Below are 23,204 nucleotides of genomic sequence, written 5' to 3' on the forward strand. Positions count from 1 at the left end.
CCTTATAACTTGACATACAAGTTAATGTTTACTCTTTAGTAGACAAACTCTCATCTTTACCTTGATCATGGGACTACTCCCACTACCCAAAACTAAAGAGAAGTTAAACTATCCTTGGTGTCTCAGTTAGATCACAAATTCTCCCACTCACCAAAAGATAGTTTCTGCATTGTAACGAATACAAGACAAAAGTCTACTAATCTTCACCGAACACTTAGGAACACATCCAAGTGAATATATATATATATATATATATATATATATATATATATATATATATATATATATATATATATATATATATATATATATTGTGAGTCTTTTAAACACAAAGTTTAACAAATGTTAAGACATGAATGACCAACCTATATATCATCCAAAACTTATTTTGGAGCGAATAAAATTTCCTCAAAACACATTTAAGGAATCCTCCTGATCTAAACGAAAAGAAGGAAAACTTGATCAATGCCATACTTCACTTAATTAATCATGTCAAGTGATGTACAATTCCTCAACTAAAACAACCTCTTATCATAGCGACTAGGAATTGTAAGATCAAAGCACATATTTTTCCTCATTTACACTTTGAACATATCAAAGAGTTATTCACAACCAACACATTTACTAAGAGTTCTGACTCTAAGTTCAAAGTCGGTTTTTCATTTTTATCATAAAATGTTTTAACATATCAAACACGTTATAAAATGACAGAAGAATGAATAAACACTCATATAGCGTGAATCATCTTAAATGAAGATGGAAAAACATACGGTCTCATGATGCTCAACATTTAGCTACCCACAAATAAAATAAAAATAGATTGAAATATAAAAGTTAAAGACAATGAACATATATTAAAATGTAATCAAATTGATAAACAAAGTAATGCGGTGAACGTATATATTATGACCAACACATAGTCATAACGAACTATTAACAAGGGAATAATAAGAACCTGAGATTCCAATAAACTAATTATTGAAACACAATCATGCACTCCAAGTGCATATAGAGAATTAACACATCAAAGTAGCACAAAAACCTCTTTGAAAACACAGTTTAAAGTAGCACAAAGCCTCTTTGAAACACAGTTTAGCTAGCATAGCTAAAACTAAATAATCCATCGACAAACAATAGATTAAACAACTACGAGTTATAAATATTCCCGCTGTGTTTCTAAATCCACAAAGGACAAGAATTAACAGTAGATGCAAGAAACAAACATATAACTCGAATTGATGGAAATAAAGTCATTTGGCTCGAATCTATCATGAACCAAATTAATAATATCTCCACATTATTCTCTTGTCGACACTAAGTCAGACATATTTAACAATACCATATATTTGTCCTCAATAGTAAGAAACACATAGACCATTAATAATCATTTCGGGAGTCATTAGCGCCAAGACGCACTCTTCTGCCCTTTCAATAAGTTTGAGACTTTTACTAAGACGATTGAGTGTACCGACAACAAAACATCAAGAGTTTTCCATTTTTCCTAATCCCAAAATCGAATGGCAAACAAATCACCATGGAAAAATAACTCTTTATGTCAGCCAACCCCATGTTTAAAAGGCACATCGTTATCTCACGTAAGATAAACAAAACGACGACAGTCCTTAAAACACTTTCGGGTCAAAACACACAGTCTTGTACCCCAAGTCAAATCGAAATTGACTTACACCTAATCTTACGCTACATAAGCTTTAAGACATGTCTCAAAACTAACTTAATAGGTCTACATACAAAATAACACAATTTTGCATGGATCAAGCTTACTATATTTGAACTAATACTGGTAAAAACACAGATTTCATAATCCTACTCATTAGTAAGATATTCAACCTCGATAATATAATAGTAATCACAATTTCTCCAAATCGTGGTTATTAATAAGATACAAAATCTTATCACTCTATTTATCAAAGTTCAAACCGCTTTACCATGGGGAACAAATCACCAAAAATACTTGTTGTCAAACACAAGTATATGGATTAAGGCACAATTCCAAATTAAATTATTAAAACCCATCATTTATATTGTTCGTTCGAAAATTTCGCTAAGCTCATAATCATCACAAACGCCATAAACGAGAAATTTCAATAATTTAATTAACACGCTTAAGATTAAATAAAACTAAATCACTTAATCCTTAAAAAACAGCTAAACAAAATTAGCCATTCACCCTTATAATATCGGTTAAACACATTAGCACGAAAAATAATATCACTTAGATATTACACAAATACTATGCAAAGCAAATTTGCACGTTGTAAAAAAACTTGATCATAGCAAGTATGATAGTTTTAATGAATTATTGATACACAACTAATATGTATTAAATTCTTTCAATCTCTCATGTAAAAACTAATTTTACATGTTACTATATATCACTAAGATATAACGGGCTCTCTTATGTAAAACAAATTTACATGTACAAGTACATCACAAAGATATACAACATTTATGTAAAACAAAATTACATAAACTAGTAATCTAATATATCACAAAGATATAAGTCATTTTGTAAAACAAATTTACAAGAACCGTCATATCACAAAGATATAAGTTATTTCGTAAAACAAATTTACAAGAACCCTCATATCACAAAGATATAAGTCATTTTGTAAAACAAATTTACAATAATTATCATATCACTAAGATATGAGCCTTGTATGTAAGTTATAAAATCTCACCAACAACAAATGTCAATAAGATATTTATTTTTCTATGTAATACTACAAAATTACATAATTTCACAAGATAAAATAAACGAAACGGATTCGCAAGTTCTAACTTTATCTTGCAAAACACAATATAGAAATAATAATGAGTAGCATATACTAAATTGAACACGGAGTCGAATATTAGTATTTCTCATACCCATAAATCTGCTAGCAAAAATGCTTAAAACAGAAAATGTCACTGAGACAACTAAAATATACAAACAAGGACAAATTAAAGTGACTTGTAAAGTATCACTTAGATATTTACCATTTACACGTAAAATAAGTTTTATGAAACATATTCATAAAATATAATTAATATCACGAAAGATATTATCACCCACATGAAATAAATTTATATGGTCCAAGCTCAAATATATACGCGGAGTATGAAACACATTCATAAAATATCGGGTATAACTAAAATCATATAAAACAAATTTATATGACTCACATTTAGGAACATATCCACACATTTTATAAAAATAAATATATAATTTTTTTAAAATTACGAAACAAAATCGTATAAAATGAAGCTAAACACATTAGCATCCTATGTAAAACGAATTTACACAAAAATTAATACTATACAAATGAGTATTGTATAACATCACTAAGATATTAAGAGATAGATATCGGATATGTAAAACAAATTTACATTATCCAATTTACACATATTGATGAAACATATTCACCAAAATTATATAATATATATGGTATACATTACAAAACTTATTTATACCGTCAAATTTAAACCCGTATATAATTAATGAATGAAAACTTATTTCACTCAATTGAATTGTAAATAAAACAAAAACAACACAATATTATCATGCATTCACATGTCCACACCCATTTAAAAACAAGAGGTGAACAAAAAAATCAAACATTGGAGATGGACGAGTGGACGACATCCAAATTAATACTCCACATATAAACATATTATTATCTCTCTTTCTTGACAAACAACCCAAAAACAAAACACAAAATTCCTCCTCTCCTCTGTACAAACCCATAGTCAAGAATGAAAAAAAAAAAAAAAATCCCTTTGTCTACCACCATTAATCCATCGCTTTTCTCAACAAAAAAAATGAATTCATATATTCATTCTATGAAAATTGAAGAACACATCTCCATTTTAAAGATCGAAACCAAACAAAACGACTTCTTCACATAGAAGAAAAAAAAATTGATATGGTGAACGAATTTGTGCTACCACCATCACACAGATCGGTGAAGTTGATACCAGCCACCTCGATTCAATCGACTACCACCATCACACAGATCGATGATAATCGTGCCGTTTGAATCACGTCATGCTTCACACGCGCAGATCAATGGACGGTGGTGCGTGACACACACGCGCCAACAACCAGTCTAAGCGGCTGAGTTTCGTTGGTTCAATTAACTAACGAAGCAATGGGGTTTTGGAGTACGACAACCAGGTGTGTCAGGGAGGGAAGGAGGAATCGACAAGATGTATCGACATTTAAAAAAAATCAAAAACATCACTCCGATTGTCCAAGAGTCCAATTTTATTTTACACAAAAAAAAACAAACTCAAACCATGGTAATCAAATCATGCTTATATGGAATACGGAGTATAAACATGCTATAATCAATTCGGGACAGAAGCCAAAACACGATCGGCTCTAATACCACTGTAGGAATATGCGTACCTTAATAGCAGAATAGGTACGATGATCGACGTGCCGCTTTCTGCCCACGAATCCGAAACCGAGACCGATGCTGGTGGCTACTAGAGTCACCGGATGTATTCACACCCCAAGTTCCAAAAGCACAAATGACGGTGGCTTTGTTGTGATTGAATGCTACTGTTTTGTGTTATTGGTGTTGTGTATATAATTCACACATAATTATCATATTATATAGGCACTCAAAATAGGAGTTACGGGAAGATGAATGAGGAGAAATAATTACCATTAAAACTGATTTAATGACTCATTATCTCACCTTATTTACAGCCATAATAACACAATATTGACGACTTGTAATAGCCACATTGAAGTGGCCGTTCAACTCAAAATTCAATCACAACAAAGCCACCGTCATTTGTGCTTTTGGAACTTGGGGTGTGAATACATCCGGTGACTCTAGTAGCCACCGGAATCGGTCTCGGTTTCGGATTCGTGGGCAGAAATTGGCACGTCGATCATCGTACCTATTCCGCTATTAAGGTACGCATATTCCTACAAGAACAAAAGACGATAACTAAAAACATCATGATAACAAAAGATCATATTAATAAAAAAGATAAAAGAGGTGAATTCTCTTCCGAGGATGGCAGGCACAAGGTAGACGGTTCACGCTTAGTCGCCTAGGATAGTTCCTTTATTCATTGAGCTCGTAAGATAAGCTTTTGTTCAACCATTTCGACCTTCTTAAAACCATCATTTAAACGATATTACTTAAGACATCTTCGATAAAACAACTGAGCCAGTTATAGGACGATCCCCCCTTTCTCCAAAACCTTTTTACCTTTATCACTTATGTTCTTGACCCTCCCTTTCATTTTCTCATCCATATTCATCAAATTCTTAACCTCTTCCTCTATTTCCTCGGCTGTTACCAAGAACGCTCCCTTTCCGGCCGTGAAATCCCTATAATAATCCATTCTTATTTCTACGGCTAGTTCTAACTCCTTCACTAGCTAACCCAAATGAGTTCAATTGTTGCTCCGCGCCCAATAGCCATGTAGCAATGGGAACTCCGAACCACAAACTTTCTAAAATTGAGTTACATCCACAATGTGACACAAATCCTCCTACAGCAGGATGAGCCAATACCTCGACTTGTAGGGCCCATCCTATGATTTTTCCTCTACGTTTCGTGCGATCAACGAATCCCTCAGGGAGGGCGTCTAAGAACCCATTGTCACAAGGGGCGCCTGACGTTCCAACCGGAGGCGGCTTTCTAAGGGTCAAAATAAATCGATGTTCCGATTTCTCAAGACCCTTAGCTATCTCTTTATCTTGGTCCTCCTCAAAGCATCCCATACTTCCGAAACAAAGGAACACCACGGACGACTTAGGTTGGCCATCGAGCCACCGCATCAAAGACTCTTTCTCCTCATTAACGGACTATTAGAATATAATTCAAATATTTTCACATGTTAATTAAGAGTTTCTATTATTTAGGACTTAGTTGTTGATTTTTATTTTCACTTTCATGCATTTTAGTAGTTGGTAGAGTGGTGTTCCTAATGTTAAGGCACTACCTCAGTCGTGATTTAAGGCATCAGTTGTGTTAGGGATAAAAATTGAATTTTATCATATGCAACGTGGCATTGTTTTACTGGGAAAAAGGGAGACAATCAAGGACAACGTGGCGCACAGCGATTGATAAAGGGAAGGACAGATGGATCGCTGAGGTGGCAAATTATAGACCGCTGGATTAAATAAAGAACAAACACAATATAAGCCCAAAGGAGAAAAGCCCACGCGTGAGAAAGAATAAAAGACCCAGTCAACTAACAAACTCCTACTTTGTAGCAAGTTGACCCGATATTCCGCAACAGAAGCAGAAGCAGCTTTCAAACCCTAGGTTTTGACTTCAACAACTATAAAAGCAAGGGCAAAGCAACGTACAAAGGGCATTCACAAGTATCATCAAGCAGTAACTCCACCCAAAAAATCATTAGCAATTGACGACAATTATCCAGCAACATTATACTTGTATTTCCTTACTCGTTCATAAAATCTCGATTATAGTGCAATAATTGGCGGGATTCCGACTCCCCCCGCGGTTGTTCCCACACCGGGTTTTCCGCGTCACCAAAAATCCTCCGTGTCCTTTTCTTCGTTTATCTTTATTTCGTCGTTCCTTTCGTTCGTACTTTAAACGTAATTGGCATTAAGGATAAATCACTATCACTCACATAATTAATTCATAACCGGTAAATTTTTACCAAAACAGTTTGGCGCCCACCGTGGGGCATAGTGATCATTTTCTATAGCCAAGCCTCGAAAAACCGAACCAGCCATCACAATGTCTGGAACCAGCCAGAATCCTTCCAGCAGCCAGAGTATGTCAGCCCAATCTTCTGCAGCAGGAGTTACTTCTGCATCTGCAGGACCAGTCAGTGCATCCCCGGCGTCCAGCCAAATGATCCCTGCCAGCATGTCGACCAGAGCCATGCCCCAGACTCAGAAACCACCGCAGATTCCAAAAACAGCAGGTGCACTCAGTCAGTCCAAATCCAGAAGCCCGACCCAGGAAAGCTCAGGCGCAGAAGTTCTCCGAAGCAGAGGGTCCCCAACACTTGATCCGATGCAGGTGATGATTCAGGAGATGGACATTCTGCGTCGGGCTATTGAAGATCTGAGGAAAGACAACCAGAATATGATGGCTCAAATCGTGACGGCAGCGATCCGGTCCAAAACCAAAGATCGCAGAGGCTCCGGCCCGAACCAAGCGGATGGAGGATCGGGTCGACCAATCCCGTCAGAACTAGTTACCAGGCTGGATCTTGCAGGGGTAGCACCCAGCTAGGGATGGCAATGGGTAGGGTCTGGGTAGGGTCCGCCTAGACCCGGACCCGACCCGAGATTTTCCCTTTGGACCCGTGCCCACCCGGACCGCAAGGTCTAAAATTTGAGGACCCATACCCGGACCCTATGGGTAAGGGTAGGGTCCGGGTCTACCCGTGGTCCGAGTTTCACCACTTTAGTAACAAGATTAAATGACTATATGGTCTATAATATTAAAAAAAAAAAATCATACTATTTTAACATTATGAGTTTATTAAAGCGCCGTTAATGGTGCTTGTCGGTCACGGCTATTAGAGAGGTGGTTGTCGATCGCGTATCGTCTTTGTGGTGGTGGTTTTCTTGTGTCGGTGGTGGAGTGGTGGTATTGTCAGAAGAGTTTGGTTGAGTTTTATCACTTGGGTTTCTACGATCACAAAGTATGAATTCGAGAAAAGTTGTAATTTTGATTTTTTTCTTTAATAAAGGGTCTAAGGGTCGGGTATGGGTCTCATAACTTAGACCCGGACCGGACCCAAAATATTTTCTTAAGACCCATACCCGACCCATACCCATTGGGTCCGAAAAATGAGACCCATACCCGACCCATTAGGGTCCGAGGCCCTCGAGTGTCCGGGTCGGGTCCCCGACCCACCGCCATCCCTACACCCAAGCGAACCAATCGAGCAAGAGGATTGGGATGTCCGTCATTCGATAATCCACCCGGTCTGCAGCAGATAAACAGTAACGCTTTGTTTAGCACCCCCTCGGATCCGACCTTCCACCCTTTTCAGTACCCCCCGCACGGACACCAGGATGGCAACTGGATCTGTTCCCAATGCAATGATTCCATCCTCGCAACCGATTCACCAGTGGAGCCTGGATCGGAGAATTACAGCAGACACCAGGATGGCAGCCTGGATCCACAATCAATGCAACACCAGTAACCAGTCACCCAGCACCAGGCCAACTTTCTGGAGCGCCCTGGCTAGGAGGTATACCTGCTGGTTCCTTCCCGCCTGTTTCTAACTCTCTTGCAGGAGCATGTAACTCATTTGGAGCAAAGAATACCAGGAGCTGAGAGAGCTAATGTATAGGATACCAGGCGTAGCCCGCCCGCTGGAGAAAGCAGCCAAAGATAGCTACGCAGACTCACCTTTCGTGGATGACATAGCTCTAATCGGTGTTCCTAAAGGATGTGTGCCGCCAGCTATGACACTCTATGACGGGACCTCAGATCCACTTGACCATATCAACCACTACAAGCAGAAAATGATGGTGATAACCGCAACTGGATCTCTAAAGGAAGTTTGCATGTGCAAAGGTTTCGCATCAACACTGTCGAGGAGAGCGACCTGCAGTGGTTCGTCGGCTTACCGAACAAAAGCATATCCAGCTTCGCCGACCTAGTCAATGCCTTCAACCAGCAATTCGCCAAAAAGCAGAGAAGCAGAGAAGGCATCGGCGACCTCTCTATCGGCTGGTGCAAGGATTTGAGGAATCCACCCGTGATTACTTGAACCGGTTCAACAAAGAGAAGGTGTCAATTCCGAGGTGTGATATAGCAACCGCTATACAAGCCTTCCGCCGAGGGCTGCACCAGGATTCACAGTTATACAAGGAGTTAACCATGCATCCATGCACTACCTTTGAGGAGGTGCAGTCGAAAGCAATCGCTGTCATGAGGCTGGAAGAAGACGCTGCACCTGTAAGAGTGATAAGTAGCATTTTAGTTGTATTTTACCCATGCTTTTATCTTATATTTGACTCGATTTTGTGTGCTTTAAATGTTAAAAAGCTCATTTTGTTAATTAATTAGAAGTAATTAGTTTTATTGCATTTATCTCGAATAATTGGTGTATCTCGAGTATTTGATCTTTGCTTGGTTTTATTTTGTCATGTAGGTCTTTGAGAAGAACGGAATCGTATATTGAATAAAGCGACGGGTCAAGACGAAGTCAAATCGTAAAGAAATGGAGATATTTGTGATTGTGTCCTAAAGAAAAGTCAAATGGCCAAATGACTTTACCAAAGTCACACTCCCGTCATCAACTCCCCTGCAATTTTCATTCATCATCAAACCTGACACTTCATCCTCACCATTTCCACTTTCATTCACTCTCTCCTCCATTAACAAACCTTCATCACCATTCACGCACCATCCCGAGCTGCCCATAAAAAAGCCGACATCTGCCATTACCATTCATTCACTCATAACCTCCATTCACCATAATCAATCAATCACAACCCGTCTTCAATTCCGAACTCGGAATTAAAACCCGAGTCAGTTTTCGACCTCCTCTGCCTTCAATCCCCTGCATCACTTCACCATTAAACCACCAGCTGCATCAACATGGCCATTTCCGCCATTTCCTCCTACTGCATCACCATTTCGCACTTGCAAACTCGAGCACCACCGTAACTCACCATCAACGACCAACTCGTCATTCATACAACCACCATACCCGCATCTCCGTTGCAATGCATCACGAGCAGCAGCAACCCATCTCACAGCCGCCATCATCAAGCATGAACTCGGGATCGAAACTGAGTTAATTGGATTAGAAACAATCGTTCTCTGAGCCGGGCCCACCGGCTGCCGCCTCACCGGCCCCCATTCCGCAACAAATCTCAAGATGGATCTCAGCCGGTCAACCGTCTGCCGACACCCTCACCGGCTCTAAATCCTATCAATTTCACCTCAATTTTCCAGTGGGTTTTGTGCCGGTCACACACCCGGCGGCCGGTGGACCGGCTGTGCACCCCTTTTGCGCGTGTTTCAGACCGTTGCTTTACCTTTCCTTCTTCTTTTGTCTTGTTGTGTTGTATCAGACATCCCCTTCCCCCTTTAGTTCAATTATAGTCGTGTATGTGTTGGGGTGTTTATGGGAGATTATTAGAAATATAATTATTATTATTAGTAAGCTTATTATTATTATTAGTTAATTAATATTATTATTAGAGGAGTATAAAAGAGACCCCTCTCACCACACTACAATTACACTACCTTCAATTAGAATAGAAAATTAGACTAGATTAGTTCATCACTCTCCTCTCAAATATTGTAGAACCCTAATATTTCCTCTCTCATTTTTCATTCAATAAAATTTGCAATCTTTCTTTAGTTATTAGTTTAATTCTTCCTTTGTTTATGCAAGTTCTTCATCCCTCATTAGTATACAATTAGTATTTTGGGTTGTATTTGAAGATTAGAAGAAATTCATTCTTCCATTATTATCCAAGATTGTTACTTTCCTCTTTGTTGGTACAATTCTCATCTTTTGTTTACATTATTTTCATTTGTTTACATTTCTTATGTTGTTTTATCATTATTCATCTAAAGTAGTAATCTTTATCATATTTACAATGTTTACTTGTGTTTTGTTGCAATTTATTGTTGAATTCTCACCCATGAACATGTGTGAGTAGTCTAATCTAGGGTCTAGGGGAATTTGGGTAATTAAGGGGATGAATTTGGGTTGTTAACCTTTTGAATTGGGTAATTATGTGGTTTATACTCTTAATGCATTTGAAGTGTTTGTGGAAATGCCTCAATGAAAATTGGACATTTCATTAACATGTTTGGCTTACCTTGGTGCATTGTGCTATTAGATAGTTTTAGAAGTGCTTATAGATGAGTTTTAATGAAAGTTAGAACATCTCTTTGATGCATTCGGTCCGTCTTGGTGCTCATGCTATTGGGTAGTCTTTATGCTTTATTTGTAGCTAATTCATCTCGATCAAGTGACAACTTATTGAGGAGCTTAAGGTGACTAAGAAATTAGTCTTAAACCCTTGACCACCATTATTACCCTTTTCTTGTTAGACCTTGTTTCTCCCCCTAATTGCCCTTTGTGAACCCAAAGACCTTAGCCTTCCATCAATTGAATACAATCCCATTTAGTTTAATTTAACTTGTTTGCATCTTAGTTTTAGATAAATCAACATCTTATTTTTATTTGGCTAAACTAAAGACTTAAACAAACCAAGTATCTAACCCCCGCCATCTTCGTGTTCGACACCCGAATAAATACTACTTTTATTTGGTTTTATAAATTGTTTTTGATTGGGAAGTGACGGCAAATCCTTACATCAAAATGGCGCCGTTGCCGGGGATGGCGTTAGGTTATGCTTAGTTAGTTGAAGTTTCTAGCTTTAGTCTTTATTTGTTGTTTGCTTGTTTGTGTAGCTTGTGTGCTTCTTGTAGAGTGTGTGTGATTTTTGCCTTACCCTAGTGTGTAAAAGCACTAGGAGTCTTACGGTTTGTCAAGTTGTATGCCTAGGAGGAACCACCAAGCTTTGCTCTTTGACTCCGATCCCGAAAGGCTTTTTAGAGCCTTAAGGAATAGGACCATTGCAAGGGTTAGAACCTCTTCTCAAGCAACCATAAACCAAGCAAATTCACCCACCCAACCTCTCTTTGAAAACACAACACAACAACAACCAAACAACACCATTGATCACCCCCTAGAAAATCCTTTCTACAATTTCCAACTCCCAAATACTCCACCTCAAACACCACCCCCTCATATACCAAATCTACCACCAATGGCTTTACGTGACCATAACCGTCCTAACCACAATGATGCTTGTGACCCAATTAATTTTGGCGCCTTGGCTCCCAACAACTTTGAGATGCATCCCGCCCAAGTCGGTTTGATTGAGAAGGATTTGTTCGGGGGGCATATTGAAGAGGATGCCCATGCTCATCTCCGGAAGTTTAAAAGAAAAGTTTCAATGATGAAGAAGAATGGGGTGTCCGAAGACACCTTGAGAATGATGTTGTTTCCATTTTCATTGACGGGCAAAGCGGACCGATGGTTGAACATTCACCCACCGGATACTTTCACTACTTGGGATGCCTTGGCTAAATCATTCATGGCCAAATATTACCCTTCCTCAAAGACCGCGATGCTCCGTAACGAGATTCATACATTTCAACAAGAGGATGGAGAGTCTTTAGGTGAGGCTTGGGACCGTTATCAAGACTTGATAGCAAGTTGCCCCCACCATGGAATACCGGAATGGTACATCACTCAAACATTCTTCCAAACTTTGCTACCGAGGACTAAGGAGATGGTAAATGCCTCCGCGGGGGGAGGATTTGATCACTTGAGTGATGAAGAGGGCACGACATTGATCAAGAAAATGGTAGATTCGGAAGCAAACTATGGTTCTAGAGGAAACATGCTAAGAAGGAATGGGAAGTTTCCTAAGGAAAACTCCTCCAACTCCGAGACAAATGCCAAGCTCGACTTACTCACAAAACAATTTGAGAAGTTTCAAAGAAATAAAGTGCACCAAGCCGCAACCTCACATGGGGCACCCATGGAGGAAGTGGCTCAAGTCTCAAGTTGTGAACTTTGTGGAGGAAGTGGTCACACATATGACTTGTGTGCCAACAATTACAACAACTTTGATGGGAACAATGTGCAAGAGGTGAATGCTTTCCAAGCATTTAACAATTTTTCCAACCGTCCACCTAGACCCTCATTCAACAACAACCAAGGATCCAACCAAAACTTTGCCAACCAATCTCAAGCATACCAAGATTATAGGGGTAACCAAGGGAACCAAGGTAATCAAAACTTTTACCAAGGAAATCAAGGAAACCAAGCTAACCAAGGGTTTGGCCAAGGATTCAATCAATGGAACAACAACAATGGGTTCAATCAAGGATACAACAATAATCAAAGGTACAACCAAGGGCAAAATCAAGGGTTCAATCAAGGGTACCAAGGGAACAACCAAAATTCCAACTTTAAAGATCAAGGATATGGCTTTTCTCTTCCAATTTCCAACCAACCTTTCAACCAAGAGCCACCACCTCAAGCAAGCAATACCATGGGAGATGATAAATATGAAAACTTGGTGAAGTTGATAGGGGATTTGGCAAGTAATACCCAACAACAAATCAAGAGCCTTGAAGCTAAAGTGGCTTCCCAAGCTCTCATGAGTTCTCAAAAACCACCGGGTGTATTTCTAAGACAAGGGCAAAATCTAAGAGACCCTATGAAGGCAAAGGAAATTAATGCTATCATGGTTGGAGTTGAAGAGGAAAGAGAAGAGTCATTTGATTTGCCAAGTCAAGAGGAGTTATCTTACACTACTCCCTTTTCCATGGCTATGGAAACATTCCAAGAAGTTGACCATGAGCCCGAAAGAGAGAGCATAGAAGACTATGTGCTTGAGCAAATAATGACAATTCATGGTACAAGCTTGGATGTTGAAGTCGACCCGGATAAGGGAGAGATGGTTATGACTTCACCAACCACTATGAGTGAAGAATTTGTGCTTGAAGAAATTGTGAAAGCACCAAATGTGATGGTAGAAGTTGAGAAGAACCCGGAAGAAGAAGAGATGGTCATGATGGAAGAACACTCTTTGGCCAAGCAAGAAGAAGTCATTTCTAGAAGAGTGGACATTAGTGCTTATGAGCTTGATTTCTCAAGTGAGAAGTGCAATATGGTCAAGTCTAAAGAAATCCCCATCAAACTTGATGACCCCGGGAGTTTCTCAATTCCTTGTACCGTTGGTGACCAAAAGGTGGATAGTGCTTTGTGTGACTTAGGGGCAAGTGTGAGTGTCATACCACTTGCCCTTGTGAAGAGGTTGAATATTTCAAGCCTAACCCACACTTCCATTACAATAAAACTTGCCGATGGAACAATCAAATCTCCAAATGGGATTCTCAAGGATATCATGGTTCAAGTTGGTAAGCTTTCAATTCCTACCGATTTTGTTGTATTGGACATCCCTATGGGAAGACGCTCTCGTGTCATTCTTGGTAGGCCATTCTTGGCCACGGGAGGAGCCGTAATAGATGTCAAAGAGGGACAATTGTCATTCAAAATTGGGAAGGAAAAAGTTAAATTCAAGCTACCACATGCTTCAAATAAAACCGTGGTTCAAAACACGTTTGCCGTGGAAACATTAGAACTCCATGAGAATGAAGATGAGAACATGGAGCTCTTAATTTCTTGTGAGCCGAAAGTTGATGATGAACCACCGGATAAGTTCCTTGAAGAAGAAGTGAATGTTAAAGATAAGTGTGGGGAAATGGGCAAGACTCGGGAAACCGAGTTCAATTCTAGCACCAATGCCCCTCCAAAATCAAAACCGGGAATTGATAAGAAGAAGCCAAAGAGATGGAGGAAGAGATCGAAAGGAAAAAGGGTATGTGACCCTATTGTTGACAAAGAGACTAAGGAAAAGTTTGAAGAAGAAATGAACCGAAAATGGCAAGAGATTCAAGATGCCATGAGTAAGTTGCATGATTTGATGATGAAGACCAAGGGTTCGCGTGTTGTTGATTCTTGTGTTGAAGTTGGAAAGTTAGTGGGATCTCGGGATATTGATCCCGGTTGAATGAAGTCTTTGAATGAAGAGGTTTGGTGGAGTTGCTTAAGAACCACCGCAATGTACATATTCTCTTTCCCTTTAATTAAGTTTTTACCGCATTTTGCATTTAGTGACATGATCCGATTTGGAGCTAATCTAAATTAGCTCTCTTTGCATTCATATAGTATATTGCATCGTATTTCAATTTTGCATATAGATTAGATCATGCATTGCATATTTATTTGAAAATCACTAAAAATTTGAAAAAAAAAAAAAAAAAAAATCGCCAAAAACATGTATTTCATTTCCGAATTTCCTCCACACATTTATTTCCATTGGAAATATGTAAATAAATAAGTGTGGGGAGGAAATTCCATCATTTTAAAAATACAAAAACATGTTATTTATTTTCAAATATTCAAAAATCCAAAAATATGTTCTTTAATTTCGAAAAAATTCAAAAACCACCAAAAATATGTTGTTTATTTTTCCTATTCTCTCCCTATACTTTGTTCCATTGAGGACAATGTAAATTTCAAGTGTGGGGAGGGAAATATCCACTTTGTGCATATTGTTTATATTTGTATATATATTTGCTTGTTAATTTGATAAAATCAAAAAATGGCTAAAAATTGAAAAATTTCAAAAAATTACAAAAATATTGCATTGTATATATATGTTTGTCTAACAAGTGGCGCAGGCACATACGGGACATTTGAGGCATTAGGAGATTAGAAGACCGCTCGGTTTAATCTTTCCTATCCCTTTCTCCTTTACTATTCTTTTCCTTTATATTGTTGGATATATGGAGGAGGATGGGCTATGTTGATGAGGATGTTCCATTTTGGAACTTGGTGTGTGTTGCTTACGTGCTGCTAGGTTTAGATAATTGTTGCATGTTTATTTATGTTGCTAGTACTTAGAAATGCATTTCGTATCTTGTGAATATGTGTTTGTTGCTTTATTTACATTTTGCATCGAGTTTGTATATAAATTTTTGAACAAAATTTGGTCTAGGAAGGGATTATGATACCCCAATGATGATTTATGTCTTGACCGTGCCTTCCCCCTCCCCATGGCTCGCACCCGTGTCACATGGTTAGCATATGGAAAAAGGGCATGTCCACCAAGTTTTGGCCGCCTTGTGAGACCGAGAGGACCGTAGGCTAGATCTAGACCTCGACCTAACTACTCAAATGTGAGGATTAGAGCCTCCTAGGGTCGGTGCATTCATACCCGACCCCCACTTAGGATTGTGAGTAGGTCTCCTCGCGAGACGTGTTATGTCTAGACGCATAAGTGTGTCATTCCGTCCTTAGGCCTTGATTTGCATTTCATTTTTTTGTGCACAAGTTATGAAATAAAATTTGTTTTCACATGCATATGAACCTCACATAGCCAAATTGCCTTGTTTTGCCCCTTCCATTATCTCCCTTTTTTATTCACCCCCTTTGAGCCTCAACCTATTCATTTGGCAAACTCACTAAAATAGCTACATCCCATAACCACCCTTCCTTGATCAAGAATTGGTCGGTTTTGTAGTAGTGTTGTAGGAGGTGATTTGGGTCATAGTGGTGGATAGTATACATATCCACTTGGTTCGGAACTTGGTATGCATTTGGCATTGTATATAATTAAGAGGTTTTGAAAAAGAAATGAAAAACAAAATAGAAAAGTGAAAAAGTTGTGAAAAATCCAAAAAGAATTAGTTGTGTTGTATATATACGTGTTAAGAAAAGAAAAAGGCAAGCAACACCCCTTCTCACCATTAAAAGGGGTAGAAAAAGCCGTTGCTAAATAAAGGGGCAATTTGATGTTTTTCCAAAATGAGTCGGGTTTACACAATTTTTGCAAGACTTGAGAAACCGAGTTTTTGTTAGGGTGTAGACGTTACCATTTGTTGAAATAAGAGGAGTACTTTCAAAGTTTTTCCAATTTGAGTTGGGTTTATGCAATTTTTGCATAGTTTTGGTGATCCATGCTATGTTAGGGCATAGACGTGTCTCATGTGTTGCAATAAGAAATGGATGTGATGTGTCGGCAATTCTTGATTTGAACTCCACATGTCCAAACGGTGCTTGCACCAATCCCGTTTCGTCCTACTCCTTAGCCCCGTTACAACCCTTATTTCATGGCTTGTGCATTGTACTTTTTGCATCTCATTTGGACGTAGGACTGTTTTACACATTAGATTGCGGACACGTTCTCACGAGTCGTAGTAGGAGAGTGTTTGGCTACTTTTTGTACAAAAACACCCGGTCTTTAAATGAGTGACGAGTGAAATCCGTGAGGTTGTCGATGGTCTAAGTCCCCTTAGCCATGGGTCTCTTTTGGTTGAATCTTGCGCGTGTCGTGTCATTCTTGGAGGACTAGCCTTGCTTCCCCTTTTCCCCGCCTCATAATTTGTTTCTTTGGCTTGTGTGAACATATTTGGGTTGCTTGTGCCACGTTTAGGGAGTTGGCACCTCGTTGAGGTTTTGAGACGGTTTCACCTAACCTAGACCTTTCAATTTTGAAGCAAAACGGCCGCTTAGATGAGGAAAGCGGTTTGGCTTTTTGTGATGCATCTTATATGTTGATTCGTGCTTAAATGTTGGATGTGTCAAAATTTTCCGCAAGCCCCCACTTGCCTTGCATCGGAATGCATACCTCATTGTGTTTTGGTGTGAGTTGAAGGGACGGAGAAGGCCCGTTAATTGCCTCTCAACGGATATTATTAATTTAGCTAGTCTTTTATATTAAGGGTCTCAGTTTAGTTTAAATGAGCTTACTCGAGGACGAGTAAGGTTTAAGTGTGGGGAGATTTGATAAGTAGCATTTTAGTTGTATTTTACCCATGCTTTTATCTTATATTTGACTCGATTTTGTGTGCTTTAAATGTTAAAAAGCTCATTTTGTTAATTAATTAGAAGTAATTAGTTTTATTGCATTTATCTCGAATAATTGGTGTATCTCGAGTATTTGATATCGCTTGGTTTTATTTTGTCATGTAGGTCTTTGAGAAGAAACGGAATCGTATATTGAATAAAGCGACGGGTCAAGACGAAGTCAAATCGTAAAGAAATGGAGATATTTGTGATTGTGTCCTAAAGAAAAGTCAAATGGCCAAATGACTTTACCAAAGTCACACTCCCGTCATCAACTCCCCTGCAATTTTCATTCATCATCAAACCTGACACTTCATCCTCACCATTTCCACTTTCATTCACTCTCTCCTCCATTAACAAACCTTCATCACCATTCACGCACCATCCCGAGCTGCCCATAAAAAAGCCGACATCTGCCATTACCATTCATTCACTCATAACCTCCATTCACCATAATCAATCAATCACAACCCGTCTTCAATTCCGAACTCGGAATTAAAACCCGAGTCAGTTTTCGACCTCCTCTGCCTTCAATCCCCGCATCACTTCACCATTAAACCACCATTTTGCATCAACATGGCCATTTCCGCCATTTCCTCCTCGCATCACCATTTCGCACTTGCAAACTCGAGCACCACCGTAACTCACCATCAACGACCAACTCGTCATTCATACAACCACCATACCCGCATCTCCGTTGCAATGCATCACGAGCAGCAGCAACCCATCTCACAGCCGCCATCATCAAGCATGAACTCGGGATCGAAACTGAGTTAATTGGATTAGAAACAATCGTTCTCTGAGCCGGCCCACCGGCTGCCGCCTCACCGGCCCCCATTCCGCAACAAATCTCAAGATGGATCTCAGCCGGTCAACCGTCTGCCGACACCCTCACCGGCTCTAAATCCTATCAATTTCACCTCAATTTTCCAGTGGGTTTTGTGCCGGTCACACACCCGGCGGCCGGTGGACCGGCTGTGCACCCCTTTTGCGCGTGTTTCAGACCGTTGCTTTACCTTTCCTTCTTCTTTTGTCTTGTTGTGTTGTATCAGACATCCCCTTCCCCCTTTAGTTCAATTATAGTCGTGTATGTGTTGGGGTGTTTATGGGAGATTATTAGAAATATAATTATTATTATTAGTAAGCTTATTATTATTATTAGTTAATTAATATTATTATTAGAGGAGTATAAAAGAGACCCCTCTCACCACACTACAATTACACTACCTTCAATTAGAATAGAAAATTAGACTAGATTAGTTCATCACTCTCCTCTCAAATATTGTAGAACCCTAATATTTCCTCTCTCATTTTTCATTCAATAAAATTTGCAATCTTTCTTTAGTTATTAGTTTAATTCTTCCTTTGTTTATGCAAGTTCTTCATCCCTCATTAGTATACAATTAGTATTTTGGGTTGTATTTGAAGATTAGAAGAAATTCATTCTTCCATTATTATCCAAGATTGTTACTTTCCTCTTTGTTGGTACAATTCTCATCTTTTGTTTACATTATTTTCATTTGTTTACATTTCTTATGTTGTTTTATCATTATTCATCTAAAGTAGTAATCTTTATCATATTTACAATGTTTACTTGTGTTTTGTTGCAATTTATTGTTGAATTCTCACCCATGAACATGTGTGAGTAGTCTAATCTAGGGTCTAGGGGGAATTTGGGTAATTAAGGGGATGAATTTGGGTTGTTAACCTTTTGAATTGGGTAATTATGTGGTTTATACTCTTAATGCATTTGAAGTGTTTGTGGAAATGCCTCAATGAAAATTGGACATTTCATTAACATGTTTGGCTTACCTTGGTGCATTGTGCTATTAGATAGTTTTAGAAGTGCTTATAGATGAGTTTTAATGAAAGTTAGAACATCTCTTTGATGCATTCGGTCCGTCTTGGTGCTCATGCTATTGGGTAGTCTTTATGCTTTATTTGTAGCTAATTCATCTCGATCAAGTGACAACTTATTGAGGAGCTTAAGGTGACTAAGAAATTAGTCTTAAACCCTTGACCACCATTATTACCCTTTTCTTGTTAGACCTTGTTTCTCCCCCTAATTGCCCTTTGTGAACCCAAAGACCTTAGCCTTCCATCAATTGAATACAATCCCATTTAGTTTAATTTAACTTGTTTGCATCTTAGTTTTAGATAAATCAACATCTTATTTTTATTTGGCTAAACTAAAGACTTAAACAAACCAAGTATCTAACCCCCGCCATCTTCGTGTTCGACACCCGAATAAATACTACTTTTATTTGGTTTTATAAATTGTTTTTGATTGGGAAGTGACGGCAAATCCTTACATCAAAGAGGCACTTATGATTCAGACCCAGTATCCAGAAAGGCTCCTGTAGAGAAGAAAAGCGAAAGATCCAAACCCTACAGCAGGAACGTGAATAAAGTTTCTGGAAGCTCAGAAGGAAAGTCAGAAGCAGAATTGCCTCCGAAAGTAAGTGAGTATGGTTTCACTACCAATATTGCAGGACTATTCAAAGCCTTGAAGGAGCTGGGACGCAGAGTCAGATGGCCAAAACTTCCAGAAGGAAACCCCAGCAGCAGAGACACAGGCAAAAAGTGTGAGTTCCACGGCAGCAACACTCACAACACCGATGAGTGCCACTCCCTCAGAAAGGAAGTCAAATTCCACTATGACCAAGGAAACCTGGATCACCTCCTCCCCAGAAACACAACAAGAGTAAATTCAGCGGACCAGGTTCTGCCCTCCCCTCCTCCTCATTGTTCTAGAACTGTGAATGTCATTACAGGTGGATCGGAGTTGTGTGGGCTGACTTACTCAGCAGCTAAGAGGCACGCAACCAGGGCTAAGGGAGACAGACCAGAGAGCTCCTGCAGGGTTAACCATCAGAATCTGCCGTCAGTCACCTTCGACGAAACAGACGCAGGATCTACTCCTGAACAGCACCACGACGCTCTAATCATCACGCTTCCCATAGGAAATTGCAAGGTAAAAAAGATCCTGGTGGATACCGGAAGCTCCGTCAACTTGATCATGATGGAAACACTCAAAGGAATGGGATTCACCGAAAAAGATCTAGCAAAGAAGGCAGTTCCCTTGGTTGGTTTCAGCGGCGAAACAAAGCACTCCCTAGGAGAAATCATCATCCCAACCTACGCCGGAGGTGTAAACAAACAGGTAAGATATTTGGTTATTGATGGGCCCTCTACTTACAATGTAATCCTTGGCAGGCCCTGGATCCACGAGATGAAAGCAATTCCCTCAACGTACCACCAATGCCTGAAGTTTCCAACACCTTGGGGGGTGCAAGAAATACGTGGGGACCAGGAAGAAGCTAAGGATTGCTACAAGGTGGCTTTGAAGCCAACAACAGGTTCGCCCGCATAGCAATTACAGAGCCAGCGCATCCAGGACGAGTACATTGAACCTCAGCAGGCAGAACTAGACGAAGTCATCCTGGACTCATTTGCATCCGAGCGAATGTTCTCATTGGATCCGAATGTAGAGGTAAGATTCGTGAAGAACTCGTTCGGTTGTTGAGAACTAACATAGATTGCTTTGCTTGGTCACATGATGACATGATAGGGATAGACCCAAGTGTGATAACTCACAAGCTAAGTGTGGATCCAAGCTATAAACCCGTGCAGCAGAAAAGAAGAAAGTTTGCTTCTGAAAGAAACCAGGTCATAAATCAAGAAGTAGATAACCTGCTTGCTGCTGGAAAGATCCGTGAAGTAAAATACCCAGAGTGGTTGTCTAATGTGGTAGTGGTCCCAAACAAGAATGGCAAGTGGAGGGTCTGCGTCGATTTCACGGACTTAAACAAAGCTTGCCCAAAGGATCCATTCCCTCTACCACACATAGACGCCATGGTAGATGCTACTGCAGGCCACGAGATCGACATTCCTGGATGCCTGGAGCGGATATAACCGAGATAAAGATGCACCCCGGTGACCAGGAAAAGACAAAGCGTTCGGATCCGAGAGAGGTATCTATTGTTATAATGTCATGCCTTTTGGGTGAAAAATGCGGGATCTACCTATCAGAGGCTGGTAAACATGATGTTTAAAGAACAAATAGGCAAAACTATGGAAGTATATATAGACGATATGGTCGTCAAATCGAAGCAGGCTTCACAACACCACCAGCACCTGGAAGACACTTTCAATACCCTCGGGAAATACCAAATGAAGCTGAATCCTACGAAGTGCACCTTCGGAGTATCCAGTGGAAAGTTCCTAGGGTACATGGTGACCCAGAGGGGAATAGAGGCCAGCACCGAGCAAATAAGAGCAATCCTGCAGCTGGAGTCACCGCAGAAACCAAAAGACGTCCAGCGCCTGACTGGAAGAGTGGCGGCCTTAAACAGATTCATATCCAGATCCTCGGACAGATGCAGGCTATTCTATGATATACTCAGGAAAAGCCAAAAATTTGAATGGACGGACGACCACGAAAAAGCATTTCAGGAGCTGAAACGTTATCTCAGCACCCCGCCTCTCCTGTCGAAACCAGAGCCAGGAGAGCCACTGTTCCTATATATCATCGATCCACGAAGCGGCGATCGGTGCGGTGCTAGTGCGAGAGCAGGAAGGATCACAGCATCCGGTATACTACATCAGTAAGTCTCTGCTTTCGGCAGAGACCAGGTACACATCACTAGAAAAACTTGTCCTTGCACTTGTTACTGCATCCTATAAACTGCGTCCCTACTTTGAATCTCATACAATTTCTGTGATAACTAATTATCCTCTTAAAACTATCATGAGAAAACCAGAATTGTCAGGACGAATGGCTAAATGGTCCGTGCACTTGAGCGGGTACGATTTGAAGTTTGAACCCCGTCATGACCATAAAGTCTCGGGCTCGCGGACTTTTGTGTCGACTTCATCAAAGACTCCGGACCCGGGCCGAACGGGACATCCGAATCGGAAGAAGACAAAGGAGAACAAGTGTGGGAGTTACATGTGGACGGAGCCTCAAACGCCAAAGGAGCAGGAGTAGGGCTGGTCCTCAAATCACCCCAAGGAGACCTCATAGTCCAAGCCGTACGATGTGAATTCAAAGCCACAAACAACGAAGCAGAATATGAGGCACTAATCCTGGGTCTGAAGCTGGCTCTGGATCTGAAAATCAGACACCTTCAGGTTTGCAGTGATTCTAAGCTTATAGTTAACCATGTAAATGACTGCTATGAAGCCAGGGACCCCAGGATGATGGCATATTTAGATATAGCCAAGGAGCTGAAAGTCAAATTTGTCACATTCAACATCAAACAAATCCCAGGGAGCAGAATGCAGAAGCAGACGCACTAGCCACCCTGGGGGCAACCTTCAAGACAGGAACTGTTTCAGCAATACCAATTGTCCACGTGCTGGAGCCAGCAACACTAAAATCTCAGCAGGAAACAGAAAAAGTGTGCAGCACCATCAGTGAAGAAAGTACTCCAGACTGGAGGAAACCCTATCTAGACTGGTTGCAAAATGACGTCCTACCAGCAGATAAAAAGGAGGTAAGGGGCTTTAAAATGAAAGCATCCAGATTCCTACTAATCGATAATGTTCTTTTCAGGAAATCCCACGCTGGACCCTACCTCAGATGCCTGGATCGGGAAGAGTCTCAGGCTGTTTTGCATGCTATCCACAGTGGAGAATGTGGAAACCATGCAGGGGGCAGGAGCCTGTCCAACAAGGCACTGAGGCAGGGATACTTCTGGCCCACAATGCGCAAAGATGCCATGGAATTCGCAAAAAGATGCGACGCTTGCCAGAGACATGCCCATGTTAGCCACCAG

The 23,204-nt window shown here is 40.0% G+C and overlaps 1 protein-coding gene and 1 non-coding gene across 2 annotated transcripts; both read right to left on the reverse strand.

Annotated features, from left to right (window-relative positions):
* Positions 1-5,350: 5,350 nt before the first annotated feature.
* Positions 5,351-5,746, reverse strand: LOC141600619 (anthocyanidin 3-O-glucosyltransferase 2-like). The gene has a single exon (XM_074420863.1). It carries the CDS (start codon positions 5,744-5,746, stop codon positions 5,351-5,353), a length of 396 nt encoding a protein of 131 aa, XP_074276964.1.
* Positions 5,747-12,127: 6,381 nt separating this feature from the next.
* LOC141603480 (small nucleolar RNA R71) lies at positions 12,128-12,234 on the reverse strand. The gene has a single exon (XR_012525354.1). It is a non-coding gene; the product is annotated as a small nucleolar RNA R71 (small nucleolar RNA).
* Positions 12,235-23,204: the final 10,970 nt, after the last annotated feature.

The sequence above is a fragment of the Silene latifolia genome, chromosome 9 (assembly GCF_048544455.1).
Source record: "Silene latifolia isolate original U9 population chromosome 9, ASM4854445v1, whole genome shotgun sequence".
NCBI lineage: Eukaryota > Viridiplantae > Streptophyta > Magnoliopsida > Caryophyllales > Caryophyllaceae > Silene > Silene latifolia.